The sequence below is a fragment of the Pelodiscus sinensis genome, chromosome 1 (genome assembly GCF_052426305.1).
Source record: "Pelodiscus sinensis isolate ZL-2025 chromosome 1, ASM5242630v1, whole genome shotgun sequence".
Lineage (NCBI taxonomy): Eukaryota > Metazoa > Chordata > Testudines > Trionychidae > Pelodiscus > Pelodiscus sinensis.
Genome location: NC_143052.1, coordinates 195578300 through 195595069, shown reverse-complemented (window position 1 = coordinate 195595069; position 16770 = coordinate 195578300). Strand labels below are relative to the sequence as shown.

At 44.2% G+C, this 16770-nt stretch overlaps 1 protein-coding gene and 1 long non-coding RNA gene across 8 annotated transcripts in view; one reads left to right on the top strand and one right to left on the bottom strand.

Moving 5' to 3' along the window:
- Positions 1-3737, bottom strand: part of PDE9A (phosphodiesterase 9A) — a 96094-nt gene extending 92357 nt beyond the window's left edge. For 2 of the 6 annotated variants that reach the window (XM_075912259.2, XM_089774191.1), the window contains exons 1-2: positions 3425-3737; positions 2644-2744 (exon numbers count right to left, since the gene is read on the bottom strand). In XM_075912259.2, the coding sequence (XP_075768374.2) occupies positions 2644-2712 (69 nt within the window). In that variant the 5' untranslated portion in view covers positions 2713-2744; positions 3425-3737. Of the gene's footprint in view, positions 1-2643; positions 3077-3108; positions 3311-3424 lie in introns of those variants that run through there. The other 4 variants (XM_075912262.2, XM_089774193.1, XM_006137869.5 and 1 more) reach the window with 2 other exon arrangements.
- On the top strand, positions 1397-11505 carry LOC106733001 (uncharacterized). 2 transcript variants are annotated; one of them, XR_012898154.2, is made up of 3 exons: positions 1397-1531; positions 9812-10047; positions 10966-11505. It is a non-coding gene; the product is annotated as an uncharacterized LOC106733001 (long non-coding RNA). The 2 variants fall into 2 exon arrangements; XR_003087074.3 differs by lacking the exon at positions 1397-1531 and adding an exon at positions 1557-1706.
- The last annotated feature ends 5265 nt before the right edge of the window (positions 11506-16770 follow it).

Sequence of the window (16770 nt, the reverse complement as noted above, 5' to 3'; positions counted from 1 at the left end):
ATCCCAAAGTTCATAGATGGAGAAATGGTCTGAAGTAAATAGAGGGAAAGTCAAGAAGGAGAAATGCAAAGTACTCCACTTAGGAAGGAGCAATCAGTTGCACACGTATGCAATGGAAAATGGCTGCCTACAAAGGAGTACTGTGGAAAGAGATATTGAGGTCACAGTGTATCACAAACTGAATAGGCATGAACAGCGTAACATGGTTGCAAAAAAGCAAAACATCATTCAAGTTAGGGCCATGGGTAGCTGCAGAGCCCTGGGCACGAGGCTGCTGGTTGGGACCCCAAGGCCTACAGTGAAGCTGCTGGGACCCTAGGCAGCAGCTGGCCCCTCTGGATGCATCCTGGCACCTGGGACCCCGGTGAAGGGAGCAAAATCTGGGGGATGCCCCATGCCCCTCCTTCCTACTTCTATGCTGGTTGTTAGAGCAAAAGAGAGAGTCAGATCTCTTTGGGCAAGCCACTGAATGTTCTTGTGCCTCAGTTTACCAAAAAGTAAAAGGAGGTAATGTTTAATTAAATGTTAATGTTTCATTAACAGATCTTTACATGTAATGTGCTACGTACCAGCTCCTCAAGTGTTACACTCAATCAGCCAGATTGTCTTCTCACTTAAACTCATGTAAATGAGAAGTAACTGAAGTCAATAGTGTACCAAAAGTGCAAAGGGATGTGAGGTCAGAATTAGACCATTAGTATTTGGCAAAAGTATTTATCATTATCATCAGATGCCCATCTCCATTACAATACTCTGAAATGTCCATCAGTAGAGTCAGATTTTGGGGCTAAATCCTTTCAGGCTCAAACAATTTTATAATGATCATATTGAATACTGGGACAAGTAAGGAGTTGCTCAGCATTAGTTTAATGAGCTGCCTCTAAAAATCACAAATACTGCATTCCTTGGAAGATTATGGATTCCTTTCCTCTAATTACGCCTCTACTGAGGAGACATGAGGCTTTGCAATATGCTCTGCTTAGCCCTGAATGAACCCCCATTTACTCCATATTTTCTACTACAGGAATTCTTTCAAACATTGCACAGATGGAATTTCACATCTGACAAAAGAAGCAGATAATGTTTATTGAGCAACATTTATATTGCTGGAGTTTGCATTACTATTTCATACAATCATGCCTCTGGCGTGTTCTGCAATACAATTGCTCTCTAGAGACTTATCCTGGTTAATGCTCAGTTTTTAGTAGCAGGAAATGACAAAGTGTTATTTAGTAACTATTAAGTAAATGGTCTTGAACTTTTTAAAATAAAAATTAAACCCTTTGCTTTTCCAGTTTTGAAGGTGTTAGGGAACCTCACACAGCAAATGTAATTTCCTTGAATTATTAGGCAACTGCCTCTGCTAAACTGTGGCAAAACATAAATCCTCCTTCCTGTTTAACAGAGTTTGGCTGTTCCCTTCTGCTAGTGATGAAAAGCTGACAGCAACAGAGATTTCACCTTCAACTCAAACCGATGAGGGGATAATATTCTGCTCTGACGAAACTCGTGCAGCTCTTCATTATCCAAGGTCTCATTTTGAATACATTCCTCATTCTCTGTTTGCGTGCTTCTGTGAGCTTGCCCTATTTTGGAGAATTGGTTATGCCTCACAGGCGATCAGAGCAGTCAGGTGCGGGACCGCAGGCAAAGAAGACATTCTTTGATAATACGGTGGGAAGCTACTTAGATGGCTTTATAAGCAGGTATCTAACATATGGGGGGAAATGCATAATGCTATTTCTTTCCAAAGGGAAAGCTGATGGTATGTGAAATAATATTTTAGGCTTGGACCTTAAGAGATGTCTATTTTGAATTTTGCAAGCCAGAAAGAGATCATTCTTTAATAGCTGAGTGTTGTCTATTTGCTGTCCAAAATAAGGCACTTGATTTGTGGCTGAAAAGTTATCTAGGATAAATTAGTAACTGAAAGAGTAGGATATTTTTGTGTAAAATGCCTCACACATTTCACATATTCTGAGTTGTATGTTTCTTATAGTTAGCATACACATTCCTCAGAGCAGGGATTGCATGTTCCTTTTTGTATGTTCAGTACTATACAGAACATATAATACCTGAAGTTTTGATAAAAGTTTAATGATATGGAAAAAGAACTTTGTCAGTGTTATTGGGGACCCTTGCCCATTACCGTGATACAAATGTATCATGCATCAGACTAATGAAAGAGCTCCCTACCATTTAGAATATATTTTAAAATGTCTTCCTCACATTAATATCCATGTGCTAGATAATTTCAAGATAATGCACCATAGCTTTCTTTGCAGTTATTGTTCATCATGTGAAAACCAGGAAAGCACCGTTCCACTAATGTGCAAAACTTTGCAAACACTTAAGGGTGCTTTTGTAGAGCAATCCTGGAAGACTGTTAAATCAGGATTTCACACACATACACTCACATCCTGCAGCACAGAGTCCTAACTGCACTTTAATAACAAACCAACCGAACATATTTATTCACAAAGCAGAATTAACTCAAGAGCATTTTATAAAAAGAGTCAAGATCCATGCCAGAGCTGAATATAAACACATAATTAGCTTATAGGTCACATAATAAATACACTGTGCCATCATTGCTGCTGCTTACTGAAAGAGACACCAATTTGTGAAAAATAGGAAAAGTACCTTTTGAATTCTTCCATCGATATCCAAATAGATACACTTGTGACGGTAAGTTGAAGAGCCAGATCCCATCTTGCTATAGTTGGACTTTTACTGTACTTTCTCTGTGTCAGATATATAGCAGGAAAAATAAGGCTGACACACCACTGTCTGATACTTCAGTATCTGCTCTTCTTTATCCCACAGCCTCATGCTAGGAAGGTCCCTCCTCTAACATGCATGCATTTTACTGTGGCTGTGTGTGTGTGCCACCTCCTCTTAGTTTTTCTTTTCTCTGACTCCAGCTGCAAGCTGCCTTGGACAGGGAAAGACAGGCTTCAGTTCCTGTCTTCAAGTGCCCTCCTGATTCCCATAGCAACCCCCTTTGACTTCAGAGCTGGGAGCCTGCGGGCAATCAGTCTGTAATGCTGTACTGGAGAGCGGGGCTTGATTAGTGGCTTTCAACACACAAGACAAAGTGCCACTTACCACTGGGAGAATCCTCTACATTAGACTGCAGTCCATGTCACTCATTCGTATGGTGAAATGGAAACAGAATAATCAGCTAACAGCTATCCTTTCATTTGCCTTTTTGTGTATTTTAAAGACGTTTGGCAGACTCCCAGCTGCACTGAATGCTGACACAACCCATTTAAAAACACCATGTCGCCAGAACTGGGACTGACCCAGCTAAAACTAAGCAGATACATCGCTTTTGTTATCATTGCACAGACACAAGACCGGCAAGAGTCACAGTAGCTAAAATGTAAACCACAGGCAAATGTTAGAAGAAAACAAAACCCACCTGTTGCTATTGACCAATGTCCTAAATGCAATTCCTCTGTTTTTAGAGAAATCCGTATTTAGGGAGATAAGTACTCTGGGACAGATGTACTACATTTGAAAACACCATCTGAAAACTGGAGAGAGCAATACATTTGCTGTTTGAATCTAAGTGCATTCCCAATACCATCTGCTGAATATCTGCCTTGTTTTACATTGTCAGTATCTGAAAAAGAACAGAGGTTGGCAATTCTCCGTGACAGTGTGAAGAGATTTTCAGAGAGAGAGCAATTCCTCTGACTTCACAAGGCAGACACCATCAGGCAAGCTGCGAGCAGGCAGAACTGCTGGAAATAGCGCATTAGGTTACTTCGATTTCTAAGCGCTTTCTGCAGCTTTTGGTGCTTCCGCAGCTGAATGAACAATAAAATATTTCACTGATTCTTTTGTTTGGCAGTCTGAGAGAAACTATGGAAGACACGAAACAGTAGCTACACTGAGGGCTCATATCTGCCTCTAGGTATGTCTACACTACAGCACTAATTCGAACTAACTTAATTCGAACTAAGCTAATTCGAACTAGTGCATCTAGACCTAAAACTAGTTCTAATTAGCATTTTGCTAATTCGAACTAGCATGTCCACAGAGTGGACCCTGAACCGAGGTTAAGGATGGCCGGAAGCAGTGCCGGCAGGGCATCAGGTTAGGACTTAGAGCGTGGAGCTGCTGTCTCAGGCTAGCCGAGGGCTGTGCTTAAAGGGACCCGACCCCCACCCCGGACAGACAGTTCTCAGGGGTTCCCCGCTCGCTTGTCTAACTCGATGGAGGACAGCAAAGCAGTCCTGGCTTGGAGTGCCCTGAGTGCCCACACTTGGCACATCACAGCACTTGGCCATCAGCCTGGCTGCACTTGCTGCAGGCTGCCATCCGGAGGGGGGGGGGGAGTCAATTGGGGGGCTGCAGGAGAGCTTCCACCCCAGCCCTCTATATGTGGGGGAAACCCCTTTTAAAATGTGCCAAGCTCCTTTTAATCCCTCCTTGAAACCTGCCTCTCCTGTGATGCTTACAAATCACTTCCATCTTGGCAAGTGACATTCTGATAGACTTCTCTAATGGCAAACTGTGTTCTTGTTACCAAATCCCCCACCTCCACCCCATTTCATACCAGTATGGTATGCTTTCTACAGGTTGGACCTCCCTGGTCTGGCAGCCTTGGGACCTGACTGGTCCCAAATTGCCAGACCAGGGGAGGTCCCCTGCTGCTGGCTTTCTAGTCTGACACTGGCTCTGGCTGATCACCCTGCTAACGGCCCCAGCAGGGCTGCCTACTGATGGTCCTAGCCCAGCACAGCTCCTTTGCCAGGCTGCCGTCCCCTTCTCCCCCCTACCAGGCTGCCAAAGCCCAGACCCCCTGCTGCACTGTAGTGGCCTTGGATCCAGCTCCCATTGTGGGCTGCCGCATGGCCTCAGCTTCAGCTCCCCAGTGTGTGCAGCTCTGGCCCTCTGCTGCAGGGCCCTGGTTTCCCAGTTGACGCGGCCTCCCTGCCGGGCTACCACGTGACCCTGTCTCCCCTGCTGCTAAACCCCAACCCCGGCTCCCCTGCTAGCCCACCTGTTACGTGGCCCTGGTTCCCCGGCTGGGCTGCTGCTAGCCCCATTGGGCTCTCAGCAGCCAGCCCTCCTGCTGTCTGACTTCCAGCCACCAGGGCTCTCTGGCCCAGGAACATCTGTGGTCCTGCCAGACAAGAAAGTCCCCGTTTAGGGAGGTGTAATGTCAGCTCTCTGGGGCTTTGACTATCTGTATTGATACTAGCCCTGTCTGGAGCCTAGTTAGGTTCTGAATCTTGATCCGGGCTCCTAGATCTACTGTAACATAAATCAGTACAAAATGATCATTTAAAAGCTATAATGCCTGTATACCAGTTCCTTATCCTTAAAAATATTAGAACTACTACATTAATGACTTCACTAGCATACCAAAGACTGGCAGATGCCAATTGATAAGTGCTTCTTGCAGATGTGCTGAGTCCCAGGACAGTCTATAGGCCCAATTTGGCTGGAGGGGGTTGTGCTGCAGGTAGTCTCATCAACTGCATTGTCTTCAATGGGACTATTTAGTGCGGTAAACACTCTAGTCAGTACAGTAATAAGAACTTGCAGGACGGGGGGGGGGAGGCCAAAGCCGAGAGTTGCAGAGATGGTGAGTGAGTGGAAGGTTTTATTGTAGAGCACGTCTACTCTTGTACTAGTTAGCAGAGATTATTGCAATTAGAATTTATTAGTAATAATATAGCATGTATTTATATTAGACCATCTGTCGCCCAAAGGGATCCCAAAGCACTTGATTATTTTGAACTGAAATACAGACCAAGAGCAATGAAGTGGAAAACAGCAGCTGTTTCATGTTAAACAGACTCTAGAGAACGGTTTAGGACAGGAAGTTAATAATACTGTATCCAACTGAAACTAAAGAGGAAATAATGTAATCAAACCTGGGCTTGGTCAAGACACTGAGTTTAATGCCCCAATTCTGGTCATTCAAAACTACAGCAACATCTTAGCTGAAAACAGACTTAACCCCTCCCCCCCATATTTAATACATAGTGATCAAAGAAAACATATAGTTTTTGCAAAATGAATACAGTGATGAATTACTAAAGGAAGTAGGTTTCTGTGGGCATATCTGAACTGTAAACAAATAGGAGCACAAGTCTCACAGTATGACCCACATTTGAGAGGCTCAAGCTCTGGGACTAAACATATCAGTTCCAGACAAGTTTCCTACTATCGCTCACAGCCTAAGTGGGAATGTCTACACGGTCCTTTTTATCTCTGTATAAGTGTGAGCCTGAGTTGGTTGATCTGAGCTATGGAGATTTACTACTGCCTCTTTTTGGGGGGGCAGAGGGGATCAGTTAACTGTAGCCTGACAAACAATATTTTGTGAGACAGGCCAGTACAGAAGAGGGATATTATAGGGGATGATATATTATAATCCAAATCATGCTTTTTGTGAGCTATTATCCTAGATGTAAACCTACTTTCTCTTTAAATACACCTAGGCAAACGAGTCAGATCTCTACAGCCCCTGTCCTTCAAATGAATGGGCAATTTGAAAAAACCCTCCCCTATATTTCCTTTCACAACATTTTTGCTAAGAAACCTGAAATATTAGTTTTGTGTCTTAAGGCAGTGCAGTTTTTTCCAAAGTTTTAAACACCCATCATACAAAATTCATGTTACTTCTCATTAGTTTGATATACCACCTCATAGAGGAGAAAGGGACCTCCAGAGGTCATCAAGTGCAGTCCCCCTGCCCTCATGGCAGGAGGGAGTACCATCCCTGACAGATTTGTCCCAGATCCCTAAACAGCCCCCTCAAGGGTTGAATTCACAACCCTGGGTTTGGGAGGCCAATGTTCAAACCACTGAGCTATTCCTTGAAAGTCATTTTAATAAAATTTCAGTGAAGTTTTAATTTACTTATTGCACACAAAAATGTAAAGACAGTGCTTTACTTCTATTTTTCTTAAAAGCCACATTCACCAGTAAAAGACAACTTTATGGGCTGGTAATATCTGAAGGATGCCATCTGTTAAACTGAAGGGCAGTTTCCATGAAGAAAAAAAAAAAAAAAACTTGCACAGAACCCATCACATTTGAAATGTCAAAAATGTGATTTTAAAACTAAAAATCACTCACTTGGGAGACCATTTGCATTCATGGTAGATATCTGTCCAGCATAACTTCAGACAGATCATATGACATGCGGAGACCCAGACAATACTAATATATTTTCCTGAATACCTGCCCTTAAAAGAGGATGCGACTTTTCCTAATGAAATGTAAATATTCTTGCACATTTAATCTCAACCTTTTTTGCTGAGCCTGCATCAATTAACATTATAAGAGTTCTCTATTACAAACATTGTTTGAAATGCAGTTGAATCAGAAACACAATTTGTCAGATAAACCGTAACAAGAATCTCATGGTCATACACTGCCCTGTATTTGCACATGGAAGTCATCAGCACTGACTGAGGTCAGCATATAGCCTTTACTTGGCAGCAGCAATAGTCACAAGTAAATTCAAACTCTTTAACTGACACGCAGCAAAGATGTGAGCACAGGCCAAAGCAAGGAGAAGAACACAGCAATAAAACCCACGTTTCCTCTCCCTGTGAGGGGAATTTTTCCTGTTTATGAAAGCAGATATTGATCAGATTGTTGAGCATTTGTCACTTCTTGTGCCTAACTATGCTGCAAACAGATTTTTTTTTAAATCGGTGTAGCCAATTTTCAGTTTAGCATTTAAAAAAAATACTCTTCCCATTTCTGATAGCTTCTTCAGAATGAATGTTTTTTGTAAAGCTCCTCTGGCACACTGCAAAACCTGATCCTTTTGCCATTTTCCCCCTCACGAAAGGCTGGAAGTTCAAGCAGACAGGTGTTTATTGAAACTTTATAATCATCTGCTTATAACCAGATGTGGAGATTTGGTAGGACAAATAAGTGCTGTTTCCTGGTTACATGAAGAGTACCCTCAGGGCTGGCCTTACTATGAGGCGAACTGAGGTGGCCGCCTCAGGTGCCAGACTATTGGGGGGGGGGGGGCGGTGCCACTAGGACCCAGAGAATTGAGACCTTTCAAAGTTGTGGCCCAAGCGAGGAGGCACCATTTGAGCTCCCCAACTCAGGTGCCAAAATGTTGTGGGCCGACCCTGAGTACCCTAAACAAGGCAACAGCTATTCCATCTGCTGACAGCCTCCAAAATTGAAGAATTACAGCAAACTTCCCACCCGGCTTGTGTTGTCATTGTTCTTTGGTCCCCCTTCTCTCATCCAACCTTTCCTACCACTGCAACCCTTCAACAGCAGAGTCTTACCATTCCTGCTTATCCCATTTCTTTCCCTTTTCACCACTTCCCTTCATTTGTCCTGTCCCCCTCTTATTCCAGCAATCTATTCCTTCTGAGAGTAGGTACTTCTATTGCCCTCTTGGTTACAGTGTCTGAGAGCCTCACAATCTTGCACTTTGGGCATTTATACTACTTATTAAAGAAGTGTACAATGCTCTATCTAGTTGTTGGGGGACGTAGTCAGAATACTAGCTTCAATATCCAGAGTTCTGGGCAAGCCCAACCTTAAAATCCGTCTGGATTTATTTTCTCAACATAATGGAAGAATTAACAGACACAGCTGGAAACTTCAATAACTGGTGGGCAAATGATCAAACTAACGGTGTCTAGAGATGCCTGCTGGATCTCTCAGAGAGATGATAGCCAAGAAATGGAAAAGTCAAGTCCCTAGACTTTAGACTAAACTGGCTGACCCTCTTGGCAAGGAAGATGAGCTGGAGGCAATAGTATATGCCTCAAAATTGAAGACAGCCCAGTATATGATTTTCTCTAAATATATTATTTTATATCTTGCAGGAAAGTAAGTTAATTTAGATATAGGGACTGGATCTAAGTGGATCCTGGATATTGCAATAAAAAGAGTTTGCAAACAAAAACAAACCAACACCACAGACTTTCAAGAGCTCTTAAATGCTTTGGATGACTCAAAGGGACAATCTCTCTTTGTCTTGGTAGTACAAGGAGGCCCCCGAGATGCAACTGCCCAAGTTCCTATTCCCTGCACTTACAACCATTTTTTTGAGTGCGGAAGGGGCTGGAAACTCCCAAATTACATCCTTGGCCCACACTTACGACGATGCATGGCGCCTATCGTAAATGAGGGTTCAAGTTACAATGCCCCCAACTTGCGACACTTCCCCTGGAACCAATCATGTCACATGTCGGGGGCCTCCTGTATTGTATATATTTTCTCTCTCAGGTTCATTTTGTAGAACAATTATGACAGTGGTTCTATATAATTGCTTCCCTCCCCAAAAGGGAATTATCTACAGTACACCTTTATACATCAGGATTCAGGTTCATTTCAAAAGGGACAAGAACCTAGAGGCAAGATTATTGCTGCAGCTATAAGTTACCCTTTTGTGCTCTAACTATTTTTTCTAAGATGATCCACTGCTTGCAGACTATTTTTTGCTAAATTTAGACATATTGGAAAAAGTTAATAGGGATGCAATATACAAAATTATATTCTTTGCTTTACAGCAAGTTAGACACAGTCAGGGCCTGCTTGTGATCTCACTTTCACCTGTCTCCCACCAGTACAACTCAATTAGCAAAGAGAAGTTACTTCTGATTTCAACACATAGAATAAGCAAGATCAGAATCAGCTACCAGTTTGCTACATCAGTACAGGAAAAGTTAGCTTATATAAATCACTGCATGATATGAAACCTGATTCCTTTAGAATACATAATCACATTGTTGTTTTGTATGCATATGATTCCTCACTGCTCCCACTAATGTGCAGAGATATGTATTCTTTTTCACAGAAAGAATCAGAGAATCAACATGCCAGAGTGGCACTATATGGCGATATACTCTCTGATATGACAGTACAAGGAGGGGAAGACATTTTAACAAGTCAAGAAGATAAAATTAGATCCACAAAGAGTATGGTCAGCACTGAAGGCTTCTCACTTGTTTCACTGAGGCACTGAAAATGTATGAAGCAGATGAAAATAGTGCTAAGTTGGGGAGAGGTGTGCCTCATGGAGTTCAATTTTGTGTAAGTCTTTTGAACTCTCTTTTGGGTACCCCAAATTTGCCTGAGCACATTAACCATTTTTTCTTGTAATTTACAACTTGTATCTTTCTCTAAGATATTTTAAATAGGAACTGACAAATTATAGCCACAGTTGCCCGCTTGCCACATCTCCCATTTACCTCCTACTCTCTCACTCTTTTGCCTTTTCTGACCTTCTTCCCCCACTTTCTACTTTACTTTTTCTTTTCTGTCTGTTTTTTGGGGGAAGGAGTGCTTTCAATTTTTTGTCTGACTCCATCTCTCCTTGGGTTCCCCCAATTCTGATGTCTGTCTCGACCTTCTCTTACTCAGCCCCAGCCTCTCCTGTAGTTGATGCTACTCTGCTCTCCTCTCGGTTTCCCCAGAAAGGAAGGAACAGCACCACCTGTTGGGAGAGAAGGAGAGTGAATGTAAAGTCAACATGATTTTTATCACCAGACCTGGGCTCCTACAGTGAGATCAAGTCCTACTTTCTTTGATGTCAATGACAGTCGAACCTCATCTTTGCCAGAAGAAGGATAGGACCCAGTACACTATATCAGTTTGCGTTTATTAATCAAACCTGTGATCTTGATCCAAATTCTTGCTTTCTGCACACATGTCCGTTTCCAAAGGGCCGATGTGCATGAGGAAAGTGAGCAAAATTGGGGCCCAATCCAAAAGAAAGCGATGGCATTATAGAAATATATATTCTTCATATGCTGCTGTACACCAGACATCAAATAGTAAAGCTTTGGTTCTATATTCACAAAATGTTTCACGACTAAACATTATTTCTAGCCATGTCTACGGCACATGTACTATGCTATCAGACCATCTGGTAAGATTAATATGCAGTTACCTCTAAAATGCAGTATTCCTCTTTTCAATCCTTTGAAGTCAATTTTCTGCATGGTTTAGGTGCTGATCAATTCATCGGTGCTGGGTTTCTCATTATATGAAATTGCAGGAGGAGCTGCCAGTGTAATCAAGTGGGTCCACAATCAAAATCCTAGCTGACACGCAAGGAGATCCAGACTCAATCCAATCCCTTGCAGGAGCCAAATCCATCATCATGGATCTTCCCAGGAGAACACCCTGACTTTGACCACCACAAGTTCAAACCAAGACTGCAGCAGCCACAGTATTGCCACCAAGAATAGTTGATCTGCTGTGAAGCCAAGATGCATTAATGGGTAAGTCCCAGCTGTTTTGAAACAGACCCAGAATTTGATGCTGGATGACCTGTGGCTGAAATCCATGAAGTGATCACTTGTACAGCCTTGCTTGACATTATGTACATAATTTACAGGTGTTAAAAATCGCTTGGAAACTGTGCAGTTCCTGACTGTCCTTTTTTCTGTACATTTTTGCCTCACACAGAAAAATAAATACTACATTACAGACCGTTGTTTTTCTGAAATATAAGGTAGGTAAGGCAGTATCTTTTGAACCAACTTTTTCTGGAGAGAAAGACAAGCTTCCAAGCCACACAGAGCTCCTTTTTCAGGTCTGATGGAGAGACAAGGTGAGTGAAGGCTCTGGTATCCTGGGACTGACACAGCTGCAGTCATTCTTCTGTCATTTTCTAAACACAAATTTGGCTGGGTGGTTTCAGATATGCCCAGGAAAATTTCAGATAACCGTAAGAATCAACTTAGTTGTTGATATTTACACAAGTGTGTAGATGAAAGCATAAAAGCTGCTATTCCTTTGTTCCACGGGAACAAATAGCTACTTAAAAATAATAAAGTCTTTATGATGTTATGCAGGCACAAAACGTGGATGCTGCTTTAAAAATGGATTGTTTTGGTGTTCTACAGGAAGGTTTTGAACAGTCAAACACACAGGAACTTTGCTTGCAATGATAACAACTACATCCAGCATAATCTTTCTAGCCACAGGCTTATTTCAGACTATGCAGATAGTGTTCTCAGGAGAGCTTAACCAGTATATTTGATTTTCTTAACTATATGGAAGAATTCCACTTTTAGAATTAATCATTAGGGTTTGTTTTTTTTTAGTTTCATAGATTTTTTTTTTCCACCTACAAAATATTAATTACGTAACTCTGCAGTCAAACACACACTTCAAAGTGTTTTGACTTGGACGACAGCAAAGTTTTTTTTAAAAAACCAGTGAGGCAAAAATGGGGAAGAGGTGGGGAAGAAAAACAAAAATGATCATTTTATGTAAACTACTCAAAACGTAGAAGCCAATACGTAGAAGCCATACGTAGAAGCCATACTCATACGTAGAAGCCAATACAAGAAAATCAACGGTAGTAAAATATAGCTAGTAGAACTAAGAAGAATGTCAAGAACTGTTCAGCACTGAATTAAAACGCCACTAAACTTAAGCAGATTAGTTCATCTCAGAGCACAGGACCCTCAGGCTATGTCTACACAGCAGCGTTATTTCCAATTAACTGATGTCTACTCTACAAGCCTTTATTTCAAAATAATGTCAAGCTGGATGACATCTTACTCTGTCTCATGGTAACCCTCATTTCATGAGGAAGTTGAAGGAAGAGTGTTCTTCCTTCAACTTCCTGCCAGGGCTGGCTCTAGGTTTTTTGCCGCCCCAAGCAAAACATTTTTTCGGCCGGCCCTCCCCCCTTTTTTGGTGGCTTTTACACGTTTGCACTTTACAATGTTTATTTGTTTGTTTTTGTTTTCATTTTTGTCCTGGCATTTTAGCCCTATAAATAGCAAATCTAATTTTTATTATTTTTTTTCCATAAAGGCAAAGGAGCTTCAAGTAAACGCCCCCTCCCCTTTCACTTGTTGCTGGGTCACAACAGCCTTTTCCCTGCCCTGTCCAGTCCCTCCCTATGGACAAGCACCCCTCACTCCTGACCCACAGGGGGAGCAGGGTGCAGGGACAGTGCAGAGCCAGGGGGGCATGGGGAACACGGGAAGCAGGGTTCACCATGGGGAATGGGAGGCGCAGAGCCAGACTAGTGCAGGGAACAGTGTGGAAGGTACAGGGGTGGTGCAGGGAGGGGGAGGCGCAGAGCCAGAGGGACGCAGGGATTGGGGGGAGCAGAGGAGGCACAGGGAGTAGGATGCGGGGAACGGAAGGAGCAGAGGGATCGGGGTCCAGGGGCAGTGCGGGGAATGGGGGGCACAGAGCCAGAGGGGCATGGGGACCGGGGGGCAGGAGCGGTGCAGGAAATGGGCAGTGCAGAGCCAGAGGGGCACGGGGTGGGGTGGGGTGGGCACAGCGAGCCGGGTGGCTAGCAGGGAGAAGGTCCCTCGCCTGCGAAGGACTGGAGCCAGTGAAGTGGGGCGGAGCCTGGCCGCTCCACATTCAGCTCCTGGGGACACGCAGCCAGACCCGAGTTCCTGTGGCCCTTTACAATCGGTGGGGTGGGCAGGGCCGGATGCTTACCTGGGAATGCTGCCCCTGGAAATGTGTTGCCCCAAACATGTGCTTGATTTGCTGGTGCATAGAGCCAGCCCTGCTTCCTGCTATGTAGACAGTGCCAAAAGCCGGGGTATGCTCTTCGACTTCAGCTATGTCAATTGCGTAGCTGAAGTTGTGTAGCTTAATTCGACTTTAGCCCTGCTGGGTAGAGCAGTGGTCACCAACCAGTAGATCGGGATCTACTGGTAGATCTTGGAGTCTCTGACAGGTGATCCTGACTGGTTTGGCCAAGAGGTTATCAAGCCCAGCACTTCAACTGCCCCTTCCCCCACTGCTGCTCATCTCCTGCCCTTTGCCTTGGAGCTACCCCTCCCCTTGGGGGGGCCTCCTGCTTTCTGGGCAGGGGAGGGGAGGGCAGGGAGGGAGATGAGGGGTGCTGACATCAAGGTGGCCCCTCCTACCCCGTATTCTATCTTCACAAAGCAGAGAGGGGGCACAACAGGACTTGGGATGGAGTTTGCTGACTGCTTTAGGGAGTGGGCCAGGGCAGGGGTGAGCCTGCCTTAACCTCCCCTCTCCCCCACTGCATCACCACCCAGGAGTCACCTGAGGTAAGCAAGGCCCAGCTGGATCCCACATCCCAAACTCCTACCCCAGTCATGAACCCGCTTCTCCACTCCAAGCCCCAGTCCCGAGCACCCCTGCATCCAAATACTGTCCCAGAACCTGCACCTAGAACCCCCTCCTACATCCCAACTGCCTGCCCCAAAAGCAGCTCAGAGCCCCTCTTACATTCTAGATCCCTTAATCCAAGACCAGAGCCTGCACCCCAGCCCCTTGCCCCAGCCTGGTGAAAGTGAGTGAGGTTACGCAAGAGATGGAGGATGGAATGAGCAGGGCGGGGCCTTGAAGAAGGGGCTGGGCAAGGGTATTTACGTTTGAGGTAGATCTTGGATTGTACTTAAATTCAAAAAGTGATCTCGTGCTTAAAAAGATTGGAGATCCCTGGTGTAGAAGAACCCACATAGATCAATGTATGCTAATTGAGTTCTTTCCTTATTTCAAGATAAAAAGATATGACTCTTAAAATAATAAAATATAAAATAATAAAAAATTCTCTTTTGTCTCATCTTGTATCTGTTGAAATGGTCTGTAAAATTATTACATCCTTATGCATAACCTTGTGGAGCTGAGGGCAAAGGAAAGTGAGGCAGGAGGGTAGATTTAAAGAACTTCCAATTGTGATCTGCTAACTTGAATCCAAGTTATATAGAAGAACTCCAATAGTCCGGCATCCAACTGTTCAGCACTCCCGATACTCTGGCATCAAAATGCCAAGCGCTCCTAACCAGCTGATTAAAAAGCCTGCTGCTCAGCACACGCGCTGGCTGTAACCAGACGTATGGAAAAGAGCTTCAGTTTTGCTTCAGGGAAGGGGAAAGGGGAGAGAAGGGGGAGGAGGATCAGGTTACAGCACGGAGGAGATACAAAAAGGAAAGGGGAGAGGAGAGGGAGGGAGATTGTGTCCTGGCCAGCCGTGCAGCTGTACCAGACCTCCCGATTCTCCGGCAAATCTGATAATCCAGCACCACCTAGGTCCAAGAAGTGCCGGATTATCAGAAGTCTACTGTAACTATGTAATCATATAAGACCAAGTACACATGCTCTTCACAGGATAACTTTCAAAGGTCAGTTCTTATCTATAGGGACCGTCACTGGGGAACAAGGAGGATGGCATGGGGCAAACCCTCACTGCAGGCGCCACCCCTGTTCCACCCCTCCCCCCCAAGTCCTGCCTCTGTTCTCTCCCCCTTGCCTGAAGCCCCCCTCTCCCAAGCAACAAGAGCTGGAGGATGATGGGGAGCCTGGTGTGCTGGGTTAGTAGTGAATGTGGTGGTAGCGAGTTGAGGCACAGGAGGGGTTTGGGCTCCAGCTGGGTGGTGCTTACCTCAGGCAGTTCTGAATGGGCAGCACAGTGGGGCTAAGACAGCTGGCTCTGTGCTGCTCCTGGAAGTTGCCACTATGTCAAGCTTAGGTGGAGGGGCCAGGCAGCTCTGTGCAATACACACTACCCACACCCACAGGCACTGTCCTTACAGCTCCCATTGGACATGGTTCCCTACCAATGTATATATTGGTTCTTGTGGTTTCTGGTACATGGGAGCTATGGAGCCAGAGCTGGGGGGCACACAGAGCTTTCCTGATCACCCCTTCGCTAGGTGCTGCAGGGATATTACCAGCTGGCAAGTCTTTTTGGCTCCGGCCCTGTGTGAGGTGAGCAGGGCACTGAAGCTTCTGGCCCACAATACAGAGACCTGCCCCCGGCCAGATTCAATGAAGAAGCAGGCTGTATCCAGTCTATGGGCTGCATGTTTCTCCATCCCTGCTTTAAATGCTCAGTCAGCCCCGAAATCAGTTGTGGTAGATGGGACTGTGTTTCTACCCTGCCTGCTAAAAGCTAAAACTCAGAGAGAGCTGAAAACCCTCAGACTCTGTGCTTGCGAGTAGGGAAGTATTGCCTCTCAGAGGCACTTAGTGGGGTGTGGGGGCTTAAGCTGGTTCGGTGTTGTATTGAAGGAAAGGAATCCCTAGATATCTTTGCTTGCTGCTGACTCCACCTAGCAGCAGGATTACACAATGAAATGATGACTTAAATTTTCATGTTCTGCAGAAGAATTAATATCAGTGTTTTGGCTGGTCATTCAGAGGAAAACAAAACCTTTCAAAAGAAGCTGCCAGTTCTTTAAATTGGCTATTTGTTTCCTGTTTATGGAACTGACTTATCACAATCCTGCGAATGGTAGAATTCATGGATCAATTTTTCATTTTGCTGAATCTGTTCTTTTCCTTATTTTGAAAGGAACTCACTGAATCTACCAGGCTGCAGTTTAAAATGATCTTTTCCCAATGAAGACTCAGTCGGTACTCCAATTCTAGCACAGATGTCCGGTTCTACCCACATATACACACTCCCCCCCCCCCCCCCCCCAGGATCAGCCAATACATTTACCTTGCCTGCTGGGTGCTCTGCACTTTTGAAAACCAGGCCATGTTTTTTTGAAATATACACAAAGATTTAGCAGCTTAAATGTAGGCACATTTTAAAAAATCTTGGCCAAGATTCTTTGGATAGCATATGCTATACATTTTCTCTTGCTAAGCGATGATATAGCCATGACATTTCCTGTCTTAGTTCACTTGTTAACTTCTTTTTGTAGATGTGGAATTAAACTAGCTAAAATAATATAATAAAAATGTCATTTTAAAAAAATAAGGCAATCATGTTATAATCAAATCAATCTCTAAAACCTTGGATTTAGCCCAGGCCCTAGGTTTTGAAGCATCATCAAATGTATT